This window comes from Centroberyx gerrardi, chromosome 18, assembly GCF_048128805.1.
Source record: "Centroberyx gerrardi isolate f3 chromosome 18, fCenGer3.hap1.cur.20231027, whole genome shotgun sequence".
Taxonomy (NCBI): Eukaryota; Metazoa; Chordata; class Actinopteri; order Beryciformes; family Berycidae; genus Centroberyx; species Centroberyx gerrardi.
The window spans coordinates 5,844,589-5,869,770 of record NC_136014.1 but is presented as its reverse complement, the minus strand read 5'-3'; the positions used below and the strand labels follow the sequence as shown (position 1 = coordinate 5,869,770).

At 42.8% G+C, this 25,182-nt stretch overlaps 2 protein-coding genes across 2 annotated transcripts; both read left to right on the top strand.

The window, feature by feature from the left end:
• The first annotated feature begins 1,526 nt into the window (after positions 1-1,526).
• On the top strand, positions 1,527-5,159 carry atp5mj (ATP synthase membrane subunit j). The gene is made up of 4 exons (XM_071921356.2): positions 1,527-1,637; positions 2,982-3,105; positions 3,282-3,302; positions 5,022-5,159. Exons 2-4 carry the CDS (start codon positions 2,982-2,984, stop codon positions 5,033-5,035), a joined length of 159 nt encoding a protein of 52 aa, XP_071777457.1. The 5' UTR covers positions 1,527-1,637; the 3' UTR covers positions 5,036-5,159.
• A 3,904-nt stretch (positions 5,160-9,063) lies between these two features.
• gareml (GRB2 associated, regulator of MAPK1-like) lies at positions 9,064-24,954 on the top strand. The gene is made up of 7 exons (XM_071921355.2): positions 9,064-9,175; positions 13,863-14,003; positions 18,475-18,605; positions 19,184-19,349; positions 20,970-21,820; positions 23,363-23,532; positions 24,351-24,954. The coding sequence occupies exons 1-7, from the start codon at positions 9,064-9,066 to the stop codon at positions 24,952-24,954; spliced, it is 2,175 nt and encodes a 724-aa protein (XP_071777456.2).
• The last annotated feature ends 228 nt before the right edge of the window (positions 24,955-25,182 follow it).

Genomic DNA, 25,182 nt, shown 5'->3' with positions numbered 1-25,182 from the left:
CAATAGTTTTCGTATTGGAGTTGTTTTTGTTTTTTTTTCAAATTGGAAATTCAAAATTCAATTGACTAGGTACATTGAGCAAAGCAAAACATTTTCTTTCTGAGTTATAGAACTTTTAGTACTCAACCTATTGGCTTCCATTGTGCTCCAATTTAGAATAATTTACAACTCCATTTAAATTACAGATTACTCAGCAATTGTCTGCTGATCAAAAGGCAATGATGCATTTTTTTGCAATGCTGTAGTTGGTAACATCTGACTTTTCCTCATTGTCATCTCTGTTACTATTTAAAGTTACAGATTTACAGAAGTTAGTTAGTTACAGAGTTGACTGTTACAGACAGTGAATTGATAGGTACAGAGTTGATTACAGAGTTGATGGTAACAGAGTTGACAGTTACAGAATTGACTGTTACATAGTTGATAGGTATACAGAGTTGATGGTAACAGAGTTGACTGTAACAGTTAATGTTTTTCACTGTTTTTCCAGATGTCAAGCAACATGATTAAAGGCAGAAAATTATGGAATATTTTGTCATATTATTATTGTTGTTGTTATTTTAGCACTATTTGAATATTACAGTAACAGAGTTGACAAATAATTACTGTGTTCCTGCTCTAACATTTTGACCAAAATAATGAGAGAAGAAGCATTCAGGATGGCGCCCAAAAAAGTAAGTGACATCACTGAGAGCAGGTTGCATACTTTTTGCACTAAGCCATTAGACATTTTTATTAAGTTTTGTAACAGAGGTAATAAAACTGATGAGACCCCATGGACATGAGGTGCAGGACGGCAACTTGATCCCTTTAATCATGTTTATTGGCTTATGGGTTTCAGAGCAAGCTCCTTCACCAAGGTATATGCTTCCTTTCTTATCTGTTTATTCAGCTATAGCCAGAAGAGAAAGTAAACTTACCAACAGTTGAACACGTGACACACTGACATTTTTACCCTTGAGAGCAGTGCCAATGTTTTATTTGTTGTTTCACTATGGTGAGGAGGAGACAGAGCTGGTGGCCAGCCTGTGTGCCAGGTAGCAGCTGCACCCTCACCGGAGCAAATTTCCACCTCTGCCATTGTGTGGAACCTAAAAGCAGAACAGGATATAACATGGTCAATCTGTTCCTCTGGAAGGTCTAAAGCTATGTAGCTCCTATTTGAAAGGCAGCCAGTAGGCCTACTGCATGAATGTGAGGGAAGCAGCTGGTGGAAAGGAGCAAGTGTTCTCAACTTTATCTGGGTAAATAAAGGTTAAAATGAAAATGAAGCTGCACATCAGCTTTAGTACACATACAATAACAAAACACCCAATTCTGCAGTTCTGCGTGTGATGCATAGTTTACACAGACAGAGTTTTACGTGCCTGGCCTATTAGCCAGAGCTAATGCTGGATTTTACCTTGCTTTTGGCTATCCAAAATAATGGAGCGATATCAGTCCTCAAGGTGGAGCCAGAGTTAGCATCAAGACACGAGAGTGGTCTCAAATCAGTTCATATGTACCTCCAGTTGGTGGCGATATGTACTCAAACATCAGTGCGACAGCTATTCAGTCAGAGAAGAAGAAGAGTCTCACACACGACTTTGACGTCCCGCAGCAGCTTTCTTGACCTTCCCTGCGGTACAAACTGAAAGGTGAGAGGGTTGTCAGTACTAATCTAGCAAAGTCACGTTGATTATAACAGCGAAGTGATTGTTATTTTATTTCGATACTTAGAAATGAACTATTCAGAAATGCATGCAGTGATTCTGTGTGCCACATTTGCAAGGCCTGACTGATTCATGTTAGCTAACCCTGCTAGCTTCTTGGGCTAGTGAGCCCTCTACAGCAGTGCAGATGGCTAACGCTAGCGATGAAGCTTTTGATTTAGCTACTTCGATAAGTTAAATTAACGCTAGGTGCCCTGTATCCAGATATCCACCTGTTTCCTCCTTTGCTGTAAACGTTTTACACATTTCAATTGCTAGATAAATATACATTTGGGTGTTCTCGAAGCGTTGAATGGTAACGTTAGCTGTAGCTAAATTAGCTAAGTAACCCAAAGTTAGGTAGCGAAGTTGGTGAACACGTTGGGGTCAAGGCAAAGTCCCTTGATTCTACTAACTAAATATCGTGCTCCAGCAATGTATCTGATGCACCCAGAGAATGAATAGGTGCCACCTTCATCTTGCTTTTGCATGAAAATTGGTTAACTGTCCCAGTTCGTAGTGTAGGCTAAGCTAGGCCTGACACTGGTGAGGGTCAAGCAGAAATTCATAACAGTGACCAACGTCATATATCAAATGCTACTATTTATTGTTACCTATTTAGTGCTACCACACTAGCTAAAACATGTTGTTCTTATTTAATAACTTCTAAACTACAATGTAAAATTGCCTTACTTATTCACAAAGGTGCATACATTTTAGAACAGTGGTTTTCAATCCTGCTCCTCAGCACCCAGAGTACTGCTGGTTTTCTATCGTACCAGCTAGTTAACTGCAGTTAATTGCACTCACCCAAGTACCCCTGATGCAGTCAGGGGCTTCTCCACTCACCTGGCATCCCAGGTGTAAATCTGTCCCTGATTAGATGGCTAGAATGAAAACCAGCAGGGGACTGCGATTGAGAACCACTGTTTTAGTGGAAGAAGACTGTGGGAATAAAAGGCGAACCAGTTGAAATAAGTGCAGCTTTATGTATTAGAATAAATGTATGCCGAATTAAAGAGTGGCTTCTGATTATTCTTAAAACACCTGAACTCACTTTCTAGCAGGTATGTACCTTCTTATAAGCGAGCAGCATTAAATGGCATTAAACTGTCAGAGTTTTGAATGGAGTTTGGCGTGACTTTTCTCCATACCAGAGAACAGGGCTAGGTCAGCCTCTGATTGTACCAGTCAAGTCTATCCTGGCATTATCTGTAATACAGCCATTTGCAAATAGACCGAGGCTACATTATTCAGTGTCATGTCATGTGCTATTGCTTTCTCCCACAGATGGCTGGACGCCTGTTTGCAGGTTGGTGGGCCAAGATGGGCCCTTACTACACCAAGGCATACCAAGAGATGTGGGTGGGACTCGGCATCATGACATACCTGTACTACAAAGTTTCCTACGGGGGTACGTTTAAAGATTACTGTTTCATCTACTCCCAAATGTTGCTAGAAGAAACAGTTCCTGTAAGGTATACCTGTGATTATTGCAGCCAGAAAATACGTAATGTTTCACTGAATTCTTAAGTCTCTTTGTGATATATTTTAATGTGACTAATATATCCTCTTTTTTTCCCATTACAGGCAAGAAAGCAGTGAAGGACAGTAAGTAGCCTAACGTTTTGTCAATCATACTTAATGTGTGTAGCCTGTGACATGAGTAAAAAAAAATATGAACCCACCTTGACTTATTGCACACTTTGTTGTACTAAATTATTTCAAGATGATTTATTTGAGGTATTTTGTCTTGGGATCGATGTTCCGCACATTTTATATGAGGATGCAAAAGAGAAATTACACATCTAGTTTATAAAAGAACCTGAAAAATCATGCTTGTATTTTGAGTTTACCCTATAACTTAAATCCTATAAGATGTATTGAAGAGACCTAATGCTTTATAGGCAATAGCACAACAGGGAAAATGAAAGTGAAATGTAATTTTTAAAGCGCGTAGGTAGCTAATAAGGTAGCCCCTCGGTTTCCCACGATTCCACAATCAGAGAAATGTTTCTGTGGAAAAATGTTGTGCAGTTGCGTATGACTGCCTTTAGATGTCAATGAAGGACAGCTGATCCTGCAGTCTCTTCTAGTCTGGTTTCCAGCATGAGTTCCCCAGGACACTTCATCATCCATAGATAATAAATCACAACTAAGGAAACTTTACAACTGATCGAAATGTTATTACAGTGTTGTATTGAGTTGACTTACTCTTCAATTAATAATTTATAGAGGGCATGACTGTAGCATTTTTAACCATAATCCAGATTAAAGAAATGCTACATTTCCATATTTGTGACAGTATCCTATGCACTTTGTAATGTGGTTATGAAGTTGTTAATTTAATTTTTTTTCATCTTTGATTTACTCAAATGCAGCTGATTTGATAACATGAATCACATTTTTATGATGGCTTATAGAACTATTTCTTTCCCTTTTTAAAGTTGCATTACTATGGTATTTTTATTACTGTTTTATTTATTGGGTCACTTATTTCTTTTGATTTGACCCATCAAAAAAAAAGAATATATAATTTAAAGGGTAACTTCGGTATTTTTCAACCTGGACCCTATTTTCCCATCTTTTTGTGTCTAAGTGACTTAAGGGGACAACAATTTTTGAAATTGGTCCAGTATTGAGCGAGATTGCTTCAGCCGGCAGCCGCGAAACGAGCTGCAATGTAATCCGACGGGGCAAATCGTACGTCCACTAAAAGTGCTTGTTTTTGCCACTGACAGGCTCAGATTGTTATTATAAGTGTCTGACAACATTATGGAAAGGACCCTACAGAGAAATGAAACGTTTTTCTTTACCTTTCGCTTGATCCGGTCTGTGTGTAACCAAGTCTTGCGAGAGTTGAGTTGTTGCAGGAAGTTACACACAGACTGGATCAGTGGCAAAAACAAGCACTTTTCAAAAATTGTTGTCCCCTTTAGTCACTTGGACACAAAAAGATGGGAAAATAGGGTCCAGGTTGAAAAATACCGAAGTTACCCTTTAAGAATATAGCTGAAAATGTTCCAATTCCTGAAAATACTTTACATTGTTTTAAAGGCTGTGCAATATTGCAGAAAAACCTGTTTTTCTAACTGCAGACTTTTGATGTGACCCTAATCAGCGCAATCATCAATCCATCTTCGGGATGGAAAATAAAATGACAAATTTGTAACTCTGGAATTTGTACAACTAGTCAAATTTCCTTCTACTTCTCTCCTGGGTTTTTTAGTGCTTCAAGAAATTCACTAGTGTCTTGTCTGGGTTTATTACATCCATTTCTGTCATTGATCAGGTGATTTTCTTTTTTTTTTTCTTCCTCTCCCTATGCAGAGCCTGCCCATTGAGTTTTCCACCACGCTGACCACCGCTCTTCCTGCTGTGAAATAACGCCCTGACCGCTAAAGTCCAACCAATGTTTGAATATCTGTTTATATGGAACAAATAAAGTTGTCCTTAGTTATCCCAGAATCTTTGTCATTTCACTGTTTGCTGTTTAAATTTTTTTAGGTTTCTTGCACACTCTTGTATCATTATGATCATAAAGTAATAGAAGCGTGTTCTCTTATGTTGACTGCAGAAAGGATAACTTACTCACAAAATTAATGAATTCTTAAAGGAAATAAAGATAAGGGAATTACAATTAAACTGTTAAGCCTTGTGGTATTTTAACACTAATTGTTTACTGCCATTCCAAGTCTGTTAAGTTCAAGCTTTGGTGATGCTACTGCCATCACACTAAAGCACAAAGTTGTAACATGCTTTTCTTTTAATCCCTGTGCAAAATAAGTGAGCTTCCAGCATTGCAACTGCCATATTTTCCTCTACATTTTGCGCTCCCTTGGAAATGCAGTAAGGCAGAAGTGTAAGAACTTGCTGCATCCAGGTTTACCTATTTTTCAAGCGCAAGTGCACTGTTAATGGATCAGACAACATGGTTTTGGCCTTTAGTAGATCCTTGGCTTTAAGTCTTAGGAGTAGGGTGGGGTGTTGATGTGCCTTGCTCAATGGCATAACAATAGATTGTGAGGGAGGGGAAAGCATTACTTATTGAGGAATTTGAACCGACAACCTTCAGACCACAAGCCTGCTTCTCTGAACTTTGTCTATTGCTGCCTCCATATTGTTAAAGCTCTTCAGTTGTTTCAGTCCAGTTTAAGTTCATTCATTTGTGCAAGTGGATTTTTTGTTTTTTGTAAAGTTTGGTTTGAGGAAGTTGTCATATCCCACCAATGAGTAAAGAATTGAGAATGGGTGCACTATCAGTGGCAAATGAATCACAATTTCGGTTTACATTTTAATTCACTGAAGTGAGAGTGAATTAACCACAGTCACACTCTCAACATTAACATTTAGATTAGGTAGCTGGTGAATGGTGCTGCCTATCTGATGGTCCTGTAGATTTATGGCAGCAGAGCCTCAACACTCACCTTGGATTATGGCACAAAGCTCCGCAACATCAAATCCTGTGTATTGTTAAAAAATCAATAGCAAGTGAATCACAGTCTCTGTTTACATTTTAGTTAATTGAACCGGGAGTGAACCAGAGATTTATTGGTGGACGAGCAAGAGGGAAACTTGTGACTATTCCTATGTAATACAGTGGTGATAAGGCAGATTCATACAGTATAAATGCTTTATATGCCCACAGAAATAGGACATAAGATATCATAACCTTTATTATAAGAACAATGAAACTAATTCTAACATTGAAACAAATGAGTTTTGGCTAATGTCCAGACTGCAATGGACCCAAAATCTTGCACCATATAGAGAAACACACCTGTTACTCGAAGTGGATCATGTGAAATAGGTCAGAAAGTGTTTCCGGGCCTGTCTAATCATAGTCTGCTCACAGGTGACTTGGATGGATGGGTGTCGCTCGGCTCCCGTGACCCTCAGAGCTATTACTGTTCTTGCTGCCGCAGCTTATGGAGGTAAATAAAAAGGTTCAAATGCAGTGTTGAGAGAAATTATTTTCGACGCCATCGGTGTGCACTTGAAAAGTTAAATGCGAACTGGAGGTTAGTGCCGCTGTCTCAGAAACAAAAACGGCCTTGTGAAATGTTTTTCTATGTTGTAAGAAGGAGGTTTCTAAACATGCTGGACTTTCAGAAAAGCAATCTTTTTTTCAACACATGATGTCCAGTGATTCTCAACCTTTTTCATATCAAGGACCCTAATTTAGTCCACATTAGAGCCACGGACCCCCAATTGATGAGATTTTGTCTCTTGGACCGAAATCTGAGAATATTTTTTTATTGTTATGATTTTGTCCAGAATCCCATGACTATCTGTATTGCAGGCAGAGAGACAGTCTTGTAAATTAAATAATGTGAAGTTTAACAAATCATCAATTTACTGGGTACCCCCTGGAACTCCCTCAACGACCCCTGGTGGTCCCCAGACCCCACTTTGAGAACCACTGTTTTAGAGTATAGAGCAAGTTCTACAAAGATTTCTCAGAGGCAGAGCTGCTCTGGAGGCAGAAATAATCTAATCTTAAACCTCAGTGGGTGGAGCCAAAGGGTAAGGGGTAAGAGAGGAGGAAACTAATACTATGAAGCCTAGCACTCTTGCTACTAACTGAAAAAATGTAATATACGGTAGCTATACTAAGTTAACTAGCCATACTAGCCTGTAGCTATCTAGGTTTTATAAGATAGTTAGCTGCCTGCTGACCTTCCAATATCATGAATACCATGGTCATGAATTAATTTTTTTTTAAAAAGACATCATTGCATTTATATTTTTTACTTATATTTTGACCAGTTCCTTCCTTGCGATTCAAGTTTGCCAGTTAGCTAACGTGGCTCTGAAAAACTGTGGTTCTTTGGCTCCGCCCACTGAGGTTTAACTCAACCAATCAGATTATTTCTGCCCCCGAGAAATGTTTGTAGAACTAAAACTCCAATCTGCAATAATTTATCTTGCACTAACAGGGATGTGCAATGTATGTGGTGAAGATGCATTGTCCGTAAGTAGACACTTGGATGTGCTGCGAATGACAAATCCCTTTTTTGAAGTTGGATTAAAAGAGATCACTCTCACCCTGAAGATGCCCTCTCCAGGGAGGGAGGGAGCTTTGCTAAAATGTCTGATCTGGGCACTAAGTCTCTTTAATGGAGTATTTACCCTAAAACAGAATTTCCGTATATTTTTGCGATGAACTTCAAAAAATATTTATGAACATGAGCATATTCTCTCCCAATCTAGAAATCATAGAACAGAGACTCTTGCATAATGTCACCATGAGACCTTTTCTGGAGCTGCTCCATTGGGATTGAGATGAATCGATTGCTTTTGGGGGATGAAACGCTTGTCTGCTGTGTAGGCATTCATGAATTTGCTCCGCTGTAATGTTCCATCATTAAATAATATTCGGTCTGAGAGGCTGGGGTGTGCAGTCATGGGCCGTTCCTGCTCCTGGACCCAAGGGTGTTCATTTACTAAACCCTAAAAGGGAAGAATTATGCAATGTTATCATGTCATGGGCCCCCAAATAGACCCCCATTTGATAAGATTTTGTACCAGGAACCCCCATATGGGAAGATTTTTATTGTTTAGTATTGAATTCTAGAACTGTCTACACGGTAGGCCTATGTGGGGAGAGAGAAACCTGCAATTAAAAATAGTCATTCTTATAGGCATTATCTAACTGGTATAATGTCTTGTGAATTAAAAGTTAAATTAAGATATTCTTCATTTTGTCCATTGGAACCCCGTCAAGGACCCCTGGGGGCCCCCGGACCCCACTTTGAGTACCACCACCCTAAGCTTTGGCAAAGTCCCTGCATTTGCCACCAAAACATCCAAACCTGCTTATATCAAAGAGGACAAAGTGTCGCAATGACTGACAAGATACTTCGTCAGTGTGGTAAATGATTAGACATAGATCACCAAACTGTCATCTTAGAGGGAACACTGAATGCTGCATCCTGAATGCTCCACTGAGGTGATATTTTTAGCTTCCAATTAGCTATCTGTTGATTTTAGCTTTATCTTTGCTCTGTATTATAATGATAAACATTGCAATGTTGGACTCATTTATGCTAAGGTACCTTGCCATACCAACTGAAGCCCATGTTCACACCACACACACACACAGAGAGAGAGAGAGAGAGAGACATAGAGAGTGAATGGGAGAGAGGGAGAGAGAGAGAGAGAGGGCTCGCGCTCCCTCCCTCCGCCCCCGCGTGCCGAGCCCCGCGCGCACTGACTGTGACTGCGCTGCCCTTATTCAAACATGGCGAAACTCTTTGCCATTATACCACCGCCACCATCACCGTCACCCTGCACCACCTCATCATTATCTTCATCACCACCAACATCATCATCGTTATCATCATCTCCGGTACCGTGATGACCCGGGAGGATGGAGAAGTTGTCGGCGAGCCTGTCGGAGATCGCTTGGAGCCCGTTGGCGCTGCCGTTAGACGCAGTGGTCAGCAAGTTCCGTCTGCCCACACTGGTCCGTCTGGCCCACGGTAAGAGAGAACCGAGCTTTTCCATGTTTTCTGACCCGCACCTCGACCGTTAAAAACTTTTAGGGCAGTTGTTTCTCTCTGACAACTGTTATTTTAACGTCCCCCTCCGCTCCGTCGGCTCCACAGCACCCGTTTAAAGATAACCAGAATGTAAAACAGCACTTCCCGTCAAAGCGTTGAAAAATAAAACCGTTATCGACAAACGTGTGTTTCTACGGATTTTTTTAGTAGGGGCCTAATACAAAGTGTGGAAGCGAAAACAAAAATGTATTTAAGGAAGAATCTGCAGCGTATTTCACCAGTGTCAAGCTCGCCAGAATGTAAAATAGGACTTCCGTTCAAACTTTAAAAATAAAACCTTCACTGATCAATTTGCATTTCACATTAAGTAATACAAAGTTCAGAAGTGGAAAAAAAGAATGTACAAATGGACAGAAATGCAATAAAAAAAAAATTGCAAAATGTATTTGATCAGTATAGGGTATATATTAATAGAGAGCAGGCATGTAGGCTAGTGCAGGGTAGACCCAGCTAAAGTCAGTTTGCCCACCTCTTTATTTGTAACAGAGTTTACTCACCATTTTTAGCTGACATAAATCTATATGAGATCATTTCATAGTAGCCTATAGGCTACATTCAAGAAAGTACTATCTAATGTAAGTTATATGAAGATAGGATTTATTAATTGAAAACAGGAAAATCAATATATTTTCTGAAAGTTTAATTGACTTAATTGAGGTCAATACCCAGAAATCCTGTAAGGTGATGTCAGTAAAGTGCACATAGCACGCTCATGTTTACCAACCTGGCTGGTCTGTTTCATACCAAAGGACACCAAAGAGACGAGAGAGGCAAAATATCTAATGTTTTCCTGCCACTGACCTACCTGACACCAAATATTAATTTGGGTAAACAGGGTGAATTTATGACGTCTGAAATAGAGCTGATGAGACATTCTCTCTCTGTTGCAGGCTTACTTTTTGATTTAAGCTGGTGAGACAGGTGTATTTTTACATAAAAATCCTGCCTGGTGCAGCTTTAAATTGAGCTCTACATCACTGCACATAAGTTGGTCAGAATAAGCCTCCACTAACATGCATGCGCTTGCCATCTATGTTGCCAGAACATAAAGACTCAAAACACCAAACTTATAAAAACCTGGAAGGGTGTCCGCTAGTCCATTTTAGCCCATATCAGTGTCACAGCTGTTCGTAAAGACTTCTGCACACCCTCATAATGCCGCAGTTCATTTTTTCATACTTTCCATTCATGCATTCATTTCATTCGTTCCAATTGCAAGCTGTCAGATGTAATTTAGCCTATTAGTTGCAGGCCTCCCTCCGATTTGCTATATGTTTGTTTGTTCATTTGTTGGTCAAATGCGATTTACAGATCAGAACCAGGCATCATGTTTGTTACTGATTGGCCTAGAGAGGAATTTCATCATTCATGGGGGGCGATATGTTTACTATTGTAAACATTGTTTGTTTGATTTCTTTATTGCTGCCAATGTGATTCTCTGCTTAGCCAGATTTGGGGTCTTTACTTTGGGAAGGAGGGAGGGAGCGGGGTGTCATGGCCAAAGTTGTTGCAGTCCAGCGCTGCCCGGAAAGCCACAAAGTGTCTGTTGTGCTGCTGAAGTGCTGCTCAATTCTTTTCATATGTAAATGCTGTAATCTGTCGGTGAATGTGGGGAATACTAACGAGCGGCGACGAGGAAACCTTCAACTTTGCTTCGTGGACAGAGGCGCGCGCCCGCCGCGGCCCTGTCAGGGTCCCCGAAAATTACGCACCTCGCTTCGGCGGCGTGCGTGAGAGAGAGGGGGTGAGAGAGAGAGAGAGAGAGAGAGAGAGAGAGAGAGAGAGAGAGAGAGAGAGAGAGAGAGAGAGAGAGAGAGAGAGAGAGAGAGAGAGAGAGAGAGAGAGAGAGAGAGAGAGCGAGCACCAGTAGGTGTTTATTAACCGCACTCTGGTTACCCCACAGTTGACTGGTTGTTTGCACAGGCAGCCAACCCAGATGGTGGTTATTTATTTACAGTGGGACATGAAGTCAGCATTTTCTCCAATTTCTTCTCCATTTAATAATCATAACCATAATCACAATAATCATAATTTGATATGCAGAGACTGCAGTCCAATGTGTGGTGGGTGGGTGGGGATGGAGGGGAGGGGGGGTCTTCCCAGTGCAGCATGAATGCAGATGGGCCCCTCTCTCCCAGCCAGCATGGTGCCAAATTAACCACTGACAAAAATGTGGGTCAAGTCAAGCTTTATTTGTACAGCACATTTCATACACAAGGAAACTTGACGTGCTTTACATGAAAACAATCAAAGCAAAACACTTACAAAAGTAGTGCAAACCACCATAAAATATCACCATACATATCACATAGAGAATATAAAGGTAGGCTATCACAGAGAATCCCACATTCAGTTTGCAGCCTCTGTGGCAGTTTACCAAATAGAATTTTGGAGATAAATCAAATTGGCTGGTAAAACAGTGAGAGCGGCAGGTCTGTTTTGGAAGCCAACAAAAACGTTAAGCCACATTCCAAACTTTATGTAGTGGGCAATTTGATCAAATTCAACCAGCAGGGGGTGGATGGTGGGCTAATGTATTGCTGTTTCCTGTCCTTCCTTCCCGTTGTCTGTTTAAAGAGACAAGTTTGATAGCAGAAAATGTTTCAGCGATCTAAAACATCAGTGGTAAATGTTTTGATGTCAGTCCCTCAGAATCAAAGAGCGAGGGCTTCTTTCTAGAGCCACCATTTTGCACCAAGAGACATTCAACAATCATACAGGGAGAGATCCATCGTAGAAGAGGAGAGAGACCAATTTCTCCACTGACAGTAGGATGGTGACTGGAAAAACTTTCGCTCTGCTATCGCTATTTCTATTGCTCTCTCCACCTACACATATAACCCACAGCTGAATGCAACAAGTTCATGCCTGTTCTCTCGGGCTTGTTCAAAGGCATTCTGGGAAATGTAGGAAATCACTAACTGAAGAAGAATTAACGAGGCAGGAGCACACCAAAAAAGATGTCCTCCTGCTTTTTTGTGTTGTCCTGATCACATCTCTGAATTAACCACTTATGTTGCCCATTCAATAGGCCAGGAAAGCCCTGAAATGGGACTATAAAGGAGTCTGTGGCATCCCCCCATGTTAAAACCAGTTATTGAAAGAATCCCCCTTGGTTATGAGGTCTTATGGAGGGGGATGGGTAGTGCAGTCAAAACAAATGTACAACTCTCGGACTTTAAAACTTGAGAAAAGTGCTCAGGGTCTTGCAGTGGTTCACTGGATTAAGGTGTAGGCGAAACCATACATTTGTGATGTTCTAAGCATTATAAATGATATAAATACATTCTTATGCCCATTGGTCAGCTTACCCAATATGTGACAAGAGGATTGGCACCAAAATCATCTCTGTGTCTCTGGTAGATAGCTCTGTCCTGTGAGCATGCTAACGCTGTAACATACAGTGTGTTAAATAAACATAGGTGAGTAGCATTTTTCAAAGTATGAAGATAAACCTTTTTAGTAATACAAAGTTGGCATTTATTCTGTGAATTCATAACGTTTGAAAACAAATCTCAATCTTCATTTTTAGTGAAGTTCATTACGAATCAACAGCACAAAAACGTTAGCTGTCTGGCTAACAACAAACAAAACAAGTTATGCTCGAAGCCTCATGGGAAGAGAGATCTTCTGCCGTTGAAAGTGCTTCTTTTTGTCAAATTTTATGTCTATTTTACCAATCTCCTAAACAAGCCTGGCAGGTTCAGACACATGTCATCAAAATTAACAAACCATCCAGCGTTAGAGTTGCTACAAGTTCTCATTTTCTCACTGTTAGGATAATGCTAGTCGCCTATGATTACTTTACATACCGTATGCTACAGCGTTAGCATGCACAGCGGATGGAGCTATCTACTGGAGACACAGAGATGATTTTGGTGCCATTCCTTTTGTTACATACTGGGTAAGGTGACCAATGGGCCAAACTCCCAAATAGTTGGAGTAGTCCCTTGATGATAATTACATGTTGAGTCAAAGGCTCTTCATATCTCTATTTCCAGCCCCTCATCATGCGTCCTTGTGTTCCTGTTCAGCTGTCCATCAATGTAATTGTTAGACTAAAAGGCTTGGGAGAAGCAGCTATCCATCAGTAACATGAACAAAAAGATGGCCATCCATGTGATTTGTGTGTGTGTGTGTGTGTGTGAGAGAGAGAGATAGTGAGAGTGAGCTGTGTGTGTGTTATGTGATTGAATTGTACCACTGTGCTCTCAGCAGAAATCAATGTTCTGCTACATGATGGCTCGAGTGAAAGCTGGAGAGCTGTGTGTGTGTACGTGTGTGTGTGTGTGTGTGTGTGTGTGTATGTGGGCTGTGTAATAGGGGGTTGCCACATAGTGGGGTCCTGATGAGTAGCTTAGGGGAGGAGAATCATCACTGATGGCGGTAATTACGGACACTGAATACTGAGTGTGTGTGTGTGTGTGTGTGTGTGTGTGGCAGGGGGAAGGGGGGGGTATTAGTGTTTTCCATTGCTGAGCTAAGTGTGACCTTACAAATAGAGCCTGTTGTTTTGGCCCTCAAGCCAGTAAACTATTGTTTGAGCATAATCCATTTCTATGTGTTTGTGTGTGTGTGTGTGTGTGTGTGTGTGTGTGTGTGTCAGGTGAGTGTGTGGAGGGCCTGTCGGAGGAGGATGTGGTGCTGTTACACTCCTGTCGCCAGTGGACCACGGTGACGGCCCACAGCTTAGAGGAGGGACACTACGTCATCGGACCCAAGATAGACATCCCTCTGCAATACCAGGGTGAGCGCGTGCACACACACACATACACACACACACACACACACACACACACACACACTGCTTTTCCACACAAGTGTGGACAAAAACTGCTAAATAGCCAAATGTCTCATCCCTACCCTAAAAATATCCACTTCCCCTATGGAGACAAAATTTTTCTCACAAGGTCAAACTTTTCCAGTTGTCCTATTCATGGAGGGGAATTTATGTCTTTTCAAGAGTAGATGAACATGGCTGCACCTACATACACACGCACACACACACACACACACAAACCAATATATGGGGCCAATATTGGCCTTTTATTAAATATCAGATATCAGTCACGTCGTCCACATCTGATATGATGGAAGTTCCTCTGACCACAGCAACATAAAAACAATCTGTAAAAAACAGTGAAATTGTATTTTCTTTGGACATTACATTAATTTATCTCATTGTTCAATAATGTTTCTTTTGTAAATTAATTCATTTAAAGGCAGCAATGTAAGAGTTTGAATATTGGCACATGATATCAGCTATCGGCAGCTTTAATACTGAAGCCATATCCATATATCCATATATCCATATCAATATTGGCCTTCAAAAACCCATATCGGTGGAAGCCTAGTGCAGTTTTTACACACACTCGATACATCAATAAAGCCAGCCAGCCCGCCAAACGTGACCTCACCCGACTCGCACCCATTGACGCGTCGTCTTCCTGCTCAATGGGGTCTGGACAGTATTACCTCACCGGAGCTCATCCCCGCATTCTCATTGTTCCGAGTGTCCGACCAGTCACATTATTCGCCCTGTAACTGGATCTTAATGCCTCCTCTCCGCTGCTTCCTCTTCTGATGGAGCGCTGATGTCACCTCACACTGCTGCCGCCTCTCCGGCTCCGTATCGGAAGAGTGAAAGGACATGGGGGGGTGGGGGTGGGTATTAGAATGTTGAGATCATCGTCATTTTGGGCATTTCAGCATTTTACATTTTAGGTATTTGGCTGACGCATTTATCCGGTGTGATTGAGACTGAGGCTGTACACCAGTACAATATGTTCAATTCTTAGATCGGCAATATCACAAGCAGCTTGCAGTAAGGAATGCAAAGTTCAATGTCAAAGTGGCCAGGCAATAGTTTCCGTGCCCCTAGGATATTTATGCATAATAGAGATGTGGTAGGTGAAGAAATAAGAGCCAGGTAGAAAAACAACAGTTCTTTTTTAGAGTTTTTTAGAGAGAGTTTTTTAGGGTTTCTAGAAAAGGTGAGTTTTCATTTCACGCTGGTAGATAGTCTACTTGGAGTGATAGTCCACTTGGAGCTGTCTTAGTGTAACAGTCTTATAGGGACTGTCTTAGTTAAACAGAGTCTTATAGGAGCTATCTTAGTGTAACAGAGTCTTATAGGAGCTGTCTTTGTTTAACAGAGTCTTATAAGGGCTGTCTTAGTGTAACAGAATGTTATAAGAGCTGTCTTACTGTAATGAAGTCTTATAGGAGCTGTCTTTGTTTAACAGAGTCTTATAAGGGCTGTCTTAGTGTAACAGAATGTTATAAGAGCTGTCTTACTGTAATGAAGTCTTATAGGAGCTGTCTTAGTGTAACAGAGTCTTTTAGGCGCTGTCTTATGTTACAAAATATTATAGGGGTTGTCTTAGTTAAAAAAAAAAAAAGCAACCAAAAAGCAACCAACGTGTTCTTTTTAAGGAAGGTTTGTAGTTTTAAGGTAGACAGAACTCTCAGTCTCTCTGTTGCTCTTCTTTTATTGAGTCTGTTTTAACATTTTCTTCTATTTGCTTGCTTGGCAATCTTAGCCTGAAGAACAGGAATAAACTTAGCAATAATAACTGGCACCAATCCAAATAATCTCCTCCACCTGTACAAAGTTCGTGCCACCAAAAAGGCCCAAGCCATTCTTAGGGATTCTCAGCATCCACTCTACAAAGAGTTTATACTGCTTCCATCTGAACGCAGATACAGGATGCCTATGGGTAAAACAAACAGGTCCCGCTATTCATTTATCACTGATGCAAATTATGTTATTAATAAATGTAATTCTTAACTTAATGTATGATGGCACATTAGTGTGGATGATGGGGATAGTAGTACCAAATGATGGTGATGTTGGCACCGACTGCTGCTACCACTATAATGTTTGCTCATATTGTTGATATACGCTCTGTACCGTCGATGATGCACTTTGATGTACTCTCTCTTTTATATGTTTGTGTGTTATTATTGCTGCTTTTAATCTGCTGGCTGCCAGACAAATTGCCCCTCAGGGATAATAAAAATGTCTTTACTCTGTACTCAGAGTCTTATAGGAACTGTCTTCGTGAATCGCAGTCTTATAGGAGCTGTCTTAGTGTAACAGAGTCTAATAATTCTTTGAGTGTAATGATAATAATAATAATAATGATAACAGATAACTGCCGGAATCTGATCAAAATGTCTCAGAATCAGTTCAGGTTCTGGGCTTCCCATAGACACCCAGTGTAGTATTGATCAATTATACAATAAATATGTAATAAATCAAACTGCATCAACTGCTGCAACTGACTGAACCAGATCTGATTTTTAATGAAAGGCCAATGTTGGCATGATATATCGCCAAGCCGGTAAATCGGTCTAACACTAGACCAAATAATCAGTAAATTTGACTTTTATATCTTTGTAGAATTACTACTTATATATTTTTACGTTTACTTTTAAGATTACCTTTATGTCTCCTTTAAGGATGCCAGGTAAGTTGTTGAATCAGAGGCCATCGCCGATGAGCTAATGTCTGCGTGATGATTTCATACAGGAAGTCTAAATAAGCTTAGGAGGAGAGCAATATAGGTTTCCCCCTGGGGACGAACAACAGGATGTTCCCGCCTTCTCATCCCCTCTCTCTCCCTCCCTCTCTCTCTCTGTCTCCTCCTCACTCTATCACCTCTTCCCTCCATAGTGAGCATCAAGGATGACTGAAGGGTAGAGGACAGGAAAGCTGAATGATCCCTTGTCATGAAGGGCTTGCAGGGAAGCAAGTGGCGCCTCAAGCACCCTTGCAATGTGGAACTAGCACCCAAAGCCTTGTATGTGAACCGAAAGCTACAGGCTCTGGAGTTTAAAAGCCTCTTTGTGATGCAGTTTTTATTTCCTGGAACTACATTTTCATGGTAGCTTGATATTATAGTGTAGTCTCTCTGTTGTATTCTGAAGGAAGCGTTGGCAACATTTGGGGACTTGCTGATGATCCCAGTACCTAAATAACGCTTTGCAGGACGGAGGCTAGAGTTTTTCCTTCAGTCCTAAACCAGAGTTTGTTTTAGTGGTAAACCCTGTTTCATTTCAAACCCGTTCTCACTCACAAAGTAGCACTTGCTGGTATTGTTTGGAGGGTGGAAGCTCCTTATCCTCAGGGCTCTGGTTGAATTGTAAGGTGGGGGGTGGAGGAGAAAGAGAAAGAGAGAGAGAGAGAGAGGGAGAGAGGGAGAGAGAAAGAGAGGGAGGGAGGGAGGGAGGTGATGCCGAGGAGGAGGGGATCTGGATATTGCTGGCCTGGAGGTGCTTGTTATTCTGCTCTGCCTCCCAGACAAAAAAACTTTCTGATCTCTCCCACACACACACTGTGTCTGTGTCACACACACACACACATACACAGAAAAAGGAGGGTTCTAGTGTTTCAATAACACCATAATGACTCAAACAACCATCCGAACATCAGAATAAAGAATCTAGTGTAGCTCTTTAAAGCCTTTTTTTTTTCAATTCTGCTGATTTTGAGCACCTCATGCATTCTTAAAATGGTTCTTTACAGCAGCAAAAGGTCCTAAGTAGAACCATTTAAGCTTGGAACAATAAAGAACCTTTTTAAATGGTTCTTTACCATTTTCTGGTACTACATAGAACCATTTTAGTTAAGAGGGTACATCATTTCCTGATCTGGAATACTTGGATTAGAGGTACAGAGAGGTAGAGAGAGAGAGAGAGAGAGAGAGAGAGAGAGAGAGAGAGCAGGAGTGTGGAAGATTTACGGACAGAGGGGGGGATGAGCGAGGGAAAGAAAGGGTGAAGGAGAGAGAGAGTTGTGTGTGAGTGTATGTGTTGAGTGTCTCCATGGTGATGTGTCTCTGCTCTGCGTGAGAATGGGGGTCCTTTATTGGTTGCCATGCCAACCCTGTCGGCTGTTGATTGGCCGGGAGAGAGAGCCAGGTCATAGGTCACGGAGGTGTCTCTGCATTCTTCTCTTCCAAACAGTGTCTGCTGTGGATGTGTGTGTGTGTATATGTGTGTGTGTGTGTGTGTTTGAAGTAAGGTTGTAGACACAAAGAAAGAAAGAAAGAAAGAACAAAAACAACTTTTAACCTCCCCTTTCCCCTCTCCTTCCTCCTCCTCCCTCCTCTTCCTTCCTCCTTCCTCCTAATCCTTCCTTCTTCTCATCCTCCTCCCTCCTTCCTCCTCCTCCTCATCCTCCTTCCTCTCCTCCTCCTCCCTCCTCTCTGTAGGGAGGTTCAAGCTGTTGGATGAAGACCGGGACGTCAGGGATCCGGTCCAGTATTTCTCCAGTGTGGAGGAGGTTGCCGGAGTCTTCCCTGACCGAGTCTTTGTCATGGAAACCATCACTTTCAGCGTCAAGGTTAGCGCTCCATCGCTACACTCAGCTTTTAACCGGTGGAGTTTCATAACTGCGACCAAGACAAGTGACTGATGATGCATCGGAAAATGTCCAAAATACATGAGCAGCAAGGAGAAACCAAGCAGTTTCTCTCAGCTCCTGACAACATGATTTTCTACCAGGCACTGACATTATAATTGTTGGGTTGGGTCGTAATGTGTTACAATAATAGTATTACTCTTCCCAGTAATGAGTAGTGTAGCAATAATATAATAATAACCTTTATTTATGTAACACTTAAAAAATAAATGGTTAGACAGCCTCTATAAGACTCTGTAACACTAAGACAGCCCGTTTTTCAGAAAAGGTGCTTTACAACCAAGGAAAATAAAGAACAAATGACAAGAACAAAAGAACAGTAAGGCAAAATAGTAAAAAAATGTCTTACCAAACACTTAGTGAAGGACGTGTATGTAGGTTATTTCACCGTTTTTGAGCAACATGAACAGTACATACTCTGTATATACTCAAATTTGCTGTCGTACAATATCACATAACATGTATATGTATGTGTGTGTGTGTAAATGTGTGTGTTGCAGGTGGTGTCAGGAGAGTTCAGCGAGGACAGTGAGCCCTACAGCTTCACTCTGCAGGCTGGAGATGAGCTGTCACTCATGGGGAAGGCGGAGCTTCTCTGTGCCACGCCCTCGAGGGAAAAGACGGGACTGAGCGCGCTCTTGAGACGCCTGGGAAAGACTCCCCGAAGTAAGTGAGGCCTAACCCGCTGTGTCCAGTTCTCTGTTTCATGGAGCCCTATTACTGTATGTTTACATGCACACTAATACTCCCTAAGGGATTTTCTAAGGGTGCCATCACATCTACAGTTCATTTTCTTTGGTCCAAACCATAGTGGAAAAGTTTATTTTATTGCATTTTTGTATTTGGTTTGCTTAGGTTCACACTACCCAGTTAGAAGTGAGTCAGGGCTTGTAAACAAAAGTCACATGGACCCACAAGGAGCTTCTTTATTGGACAGTTTGGGTAACTTCATCTAAGCATGATGGACTTGTCTTCTCACTTTGCCATGATTTACCTTCTATGGTGTTTGTAATAGTTAAGAACACACGAAGAAACAGCTGCATATGAACATCAGTCCAGACTGCAGCTTGACTTGATTAGCAGGTACCAAAGAATTTATTAACCTTATCTTGACTCCAAGTTTGCCCTCGGTTCATTCCAAGCATGAGGAACTGCTGGCTATCAGATGTCAACATCCGTCTCCTTATCCGCCAAATGAACCAAACTAAAGGAGTAAACGCTCCAGAGTTCAAATAAACTACTCCAAACTTGCTTGGTGTGAACGTGCCTAAAGAGGAACAACATTAGGAACACTTCAGATGTTCCTTAACCACCCCAGGTAGACTTGGAGACTGGGAATTGTACTGGAAAGAAAGAAAGGAAATACCATGACCACAAATTGTGTGTCCAATACCTTGATGAAGGCATAGGCCGATACACATAGGTGTCTTTGAATGTCTTGGGCCTCTTCAATTAAAGGCTAAAGTTTAGATCCCGTTTACAATAACCGGGATAAGCTCCTGTCCTGACAACGAGAAACCTGGATAAGGTACCTGGGATATTTCAATATTACCTTGGTATTGCCTTGGTAACTCTGGATCCTCTCACTTCTGGAGTGAAGATGAAACTGAGTTATGTCACAGTACCCATATATTTAAGGTAGTTGTGGAAAAAATGAGAGATGCTGGGTTTCTGCGGACTACTGAGCAAGTCCTCATAGGGAACTTGATTATTTGCTGTAAGTATCAGATTGTAAAACGACTATAGGTTCATCAAACACTACTCTACCCACAAGCTTTAGCAAGTTCCCACCAATCAGAAAGGCCATAGAGATGGTACCTGCTCCAGAATGGTGTGTAGTTGGTAGCCAGACAAGAGCCAAGTAACATTAGTCAGCTAGCATGTGGTTTTGCCAGTCTTTTTTAGGGATGAAATGGGCGAAAATCATTACAAACCAGTAATCACTATTCCCAAATCGATGATGTCACTCACAATGTTGTATGGGATGAGTACCCTACTTCGTTCCCCCTGAATATCGTTATGCACACAGTCCTGTACCCTTACCTTTTCTGTTGTTTTTTCATTCTTTCTTTCAAAAATCACAGATCACTAAGTTACCGTCATCCTATCCTGTTAAAAGAAGTTTGAACTCTGTCCTGTTGTACTTTTGGCATTGCACGGTGAAAATGTAACAATGTCTGCCTTTTCAAAGTAACTCAGTAACTTTTGCTCTGGGTAGGCTACATTTCAAACAGGCTACCTTTTACTTTTACTAATCAACTTTTACTGCTGTGTCTGCCTCCTCAGGTAAAACTCCCTGCCTGGTGTGTATGAACCATCGCACCAACCAGAGCGTCAGCCTGCCCTTCGCCTGCCGTGGACGATTCTGCACGCGTTCCCCCCTGGAGCAGGGCATGCTGGGAGCGGAGCACACGGTGCGCAGCATCATCGAGAGGGTCCGCCTCCCCGTCAATGTGTCGGTGCCGTCGCGGCCGCCGCGTAACCCCTACGACCGGCACGTGGTGCGGGAGGGCCACCGCTACAAGCTGCTCAACATCGTCAGCAAGACGGTGGTGCTCTGCATGGTGCTCCGCCGCCAGGAAGTCTCCCCCTCCCACTTCCTGCTGCTGCGCTGCATGCCCCGGTTCAACGTGGCCGAGGCCTCCGTCCACACGGCGGCGCTGGAGAGCCTGCTGCTGCGGCACGCCTTCGACCCCGACGCCTACTCCCGCGCTGTCAGGGAAACCCGGCCGGAGCTGGAGTGCGTGACGGAGGAGTGCGTGAGCCCGCGGCGCTCTCGCATGTGCGTGTCGGGTCAGGACTCGCTGGCGCCGGCGCTGCAGCGCCTCTCTCTGTGCGGCTACGGGGGTGGGGTTTCGGACGGCCTATCGCAGCGCTGCAGGGACTCGCTGGGGGAGCGGCTAGGGGAGGGGCCGGGCGAGGAGAGGGAGTATGTGACTCCCGAGTGGCCGGAGGCCGACATGAGGACCAGTGAGGAGATCCCTTACGAGGAGCTCTGGACCAATCAGAACGCGGAGGGCTTGGGGAAGGAGCCAAACCTCATCTCCTTCCATTCTTCTTCCTCATTGGACGGTTCTGTCGGCACCATGGTAACGAGAGTGTCCACCCCGCCACCTGTACCTCCAAAATCAGATGCTGTGAGTTGCACTCCTCTCTCTCTTCCTTTCTTTCTTTTTGCCCCTCTCTCTTTCTCTTCCTGCCTATCTGTCCAAGGCAGCATCCGGTTATTAAAAGTCAAGATTGCTGGCTTCAATTATTCATACATTACAGCTTTTAAACCTCACTGACCACACACACACACACACACACACACACACACACACACACACACACACACTTCCTGGAATTTCTGCCACACACTCGTGTGCTGTGTGCATTGGCACACAGCACACGAACATGGCATCGCCAAGGATGCAGGTGAACATGTATGCTGTATGGTTTTTTACTGATGGGTATAAAGTTCTACTCCCATGGTGTGGGATATGTTATAGCAGTGCGGTGCCCTGGCGCCCTCTGTTGACCAGCCGCCACTGATCGCTGCTCATGCTAACTACCCAGTTCTTCTTCTATTTATTCCAAACAAACCAGAAACGTAAAACTTATTACTTCCTGTGCACCAGAGGATTTTTCCCAGGAAAGAGCTACCAGACACCGGCTGTTTAGAACGGCAAATGGAAAAGCTTTCATGAACTGGATATAGGTTGAATCTCTATTGTGTTCTATCAATTGACGATAGAGAGTAGCAAAACAGACCTTTATTTATATCATAATGTAGCGGATTATTACTGTAATACTGTGTCAGTGCAAGTATGTGTAACATGGTGTGTAGATCTATATTTCTTTGTAACAGCGGCGGTTGAGGCTAATTTTTGAATTTGATAAACATTTATAAACATACTAACCTCAATACGTGAGTTCTCCTGACTGAACTGGGGGTGGTAAAACATTTTTTTTTTACCAAATGACGTATCTTAGGACAATTGTCCCTGAACTTGGCTGCATCTCCAACTGATCATTTTAGCCACTGGAGGGCGAACTGAGCCAGGTTTAGTGACATAAATATGACACCGACATATTGTCAAATGCTGACAATATGACCGGCATTGTTGTGTTTCATAACTACACAGTACTAAACAACTCAAAAAGAGTATTTTAGTGTGGAGTTCCCCTTTAACAACACTCCATTCTAAACATGCTACTTTGCCTGCTTATGTTACTTTATACTGCGTCTGTGTTTGGAAGGGTGAAATTATCATGTTTGTTTTGTTTATTTTACTTTGTCTGTAGACGTGGTGGCAGCTAGGAGGGGAAGAGAGAGAGGGAACGTGGGTGTTGATGTCAGCACTTCAGCTGAATTATACCCTGTCGCACACACTGTTCTTCATTCCCTGATATTTAGCCTGCCAGTAAATTGTGTGTGTGTGTGTGTGTGTGTGTGTCTGAAGAGCTGTGTGTGAGGGAGTGTGTTTGAGGTGTAAAGGTCATCAAGTTTGACATTTACCCAACCAAAACATAGAAACGAGCCAGCAGACACACACACACGCACACACACACACACACACACACACACACACTCTAAAACCTCTCGAGAAGCCAAGTTTGAAGAGTAAACTTTCTCTTTCTCACGTCTCATTTGTGTGTGTGTGTGTGTGTGTGTGTGCGTGTGCGTGTGTGTGTAGGTGAGAGAGGAGTGTCGCTTCTTGATCGCCCCTCCTGTCCCCCCTCGCTGCTCTAAAGGAGGCTCGGTCTCCAGTCCGGCCCCCAGCCCCCCCGTCCCTCCTCGCTTCCCCAAGACCTCCACCTCCCCCAGACCCAACCTCTCCTTCTACTCCTCTGGACTGCAGGACAGGTACAGTATGAATATTTTGCTACCTGTAGTACTTTAACATCAATAAATCATTACTACAGTCATTTTGAGACATTAGTATAACTACTGTAAACAAATTAGATCATCACTGAGAATACAGACTCACAAAATCACCTTTTATTTTTTAAACTTTATACTTTTATACTTTACTGTGATCATTTTGTCATTGTAGCATGAGATATGTGTCAATATATCAGGCTGGCATTTTATTAAGAATCAATATGTTATAAATATCAGCCAGTCAGTGTGGTCCACCTCTGATATGATGGATATGATGCAGTTTGATTAATTAAATATTTATTGTAGAATTCACTGGCAGACACTGGTTGTCTATGGGAAGCCGTTAACTTGAATTGATTCTAATGTAACATTTTGATCAGATTCCACACAAGCATGCATTAATATTTTTTATTTTTATATTACTATTATTATTACTATGTCAATGGAGAGTTTTAGTGTCCCTTGGTCTAAATGCTATATCAGAGTCTTTTCCACCCTTGCTACAAATAAATAAAAATAAAAAAAATTGGCATGAAAATAATCTAATTTGAAGCTATTGAATGATGGCACAAAATATCAGCAATCGGCAGCTTCAGTCAAAAAATATTGGTATAGGTCTTCAAAAACCTATATAGGTCAAATCCAAATGATCTAATGATATATGATGCATAGATACGTGGCCCAGCATGACACATATGCAGAATATCAGAATTTGCACATATTGGTTTTGAGTTTTGTCGGTTGATATGAATAAACATTTAGGTGATGAAGGTAATGAACTTTCCCCTGCTCTGTCCCAGCTGCTCCCCCTCTCCAGACGCCTCCCTCTACTGTTACCCCTGCTCCTGGGCCGACTGCCCCGCCCCTAACCCCGCCCACTCCAGCCCCGAGCCAATCCCTGCCTTCCCCGCAGACAGCACAGCCAACCCTCAGCCGGCGCAGGCCACCTGGGCGGAGCCGTGGGCGGACTCCTACACCTCCGGCCCACGCCTGAGGCCCCCGCCCCCTCAGAGCCGATTCGCTCCCTTCGGGGCGCTGAACCCCTTCAACCGCCAATCCCCTTGCCCCTCCCCCGAGCCGTCTGCCAATCCCGCGACAGACTCCTCCCGAGGCGCGGAGGGGGGCGGGACTTCCGCGGGGGTCATGGAAGGCTCGGCCGCGCCCGCCGACCCCGCCTGGCGCCCCCCCGCCGACCTGTCCGCGCTGTCGCTGGAGGAAGTGTCGGCCTGCCTGCGGTTCATCGGCCTATCGGAGGCGGCGGTGGGCGTGTTCCAGAGGGAGCGAATCGACGGCAGCCTCCTGGTGCAGCTGACCGAGGACATACTGTCACATGACTTCCACCTGAGCCGGCTGCATGTCACCAAGATCACACAGTTCATACAGGGCTGGAGGCCCAAGATCTAACGCACACACACACACACACACACTTCTGTCTGTCCTGATAATGTGCCTGTTGGCTACTGAGCCGTCCTGAATGTGCCTTCCACTAGGACCAACTGGCTGCTGAGCCTCAATGACTAAAGCAGAGACTCTGCAGAGGGAAACCACGCCACCCTGTGGTCAAACTGTGGCACTGACCCTAGACTGGCTGCCACGCCGGGCCTCTCTGCCCCCACTGACAGACTGACTGCC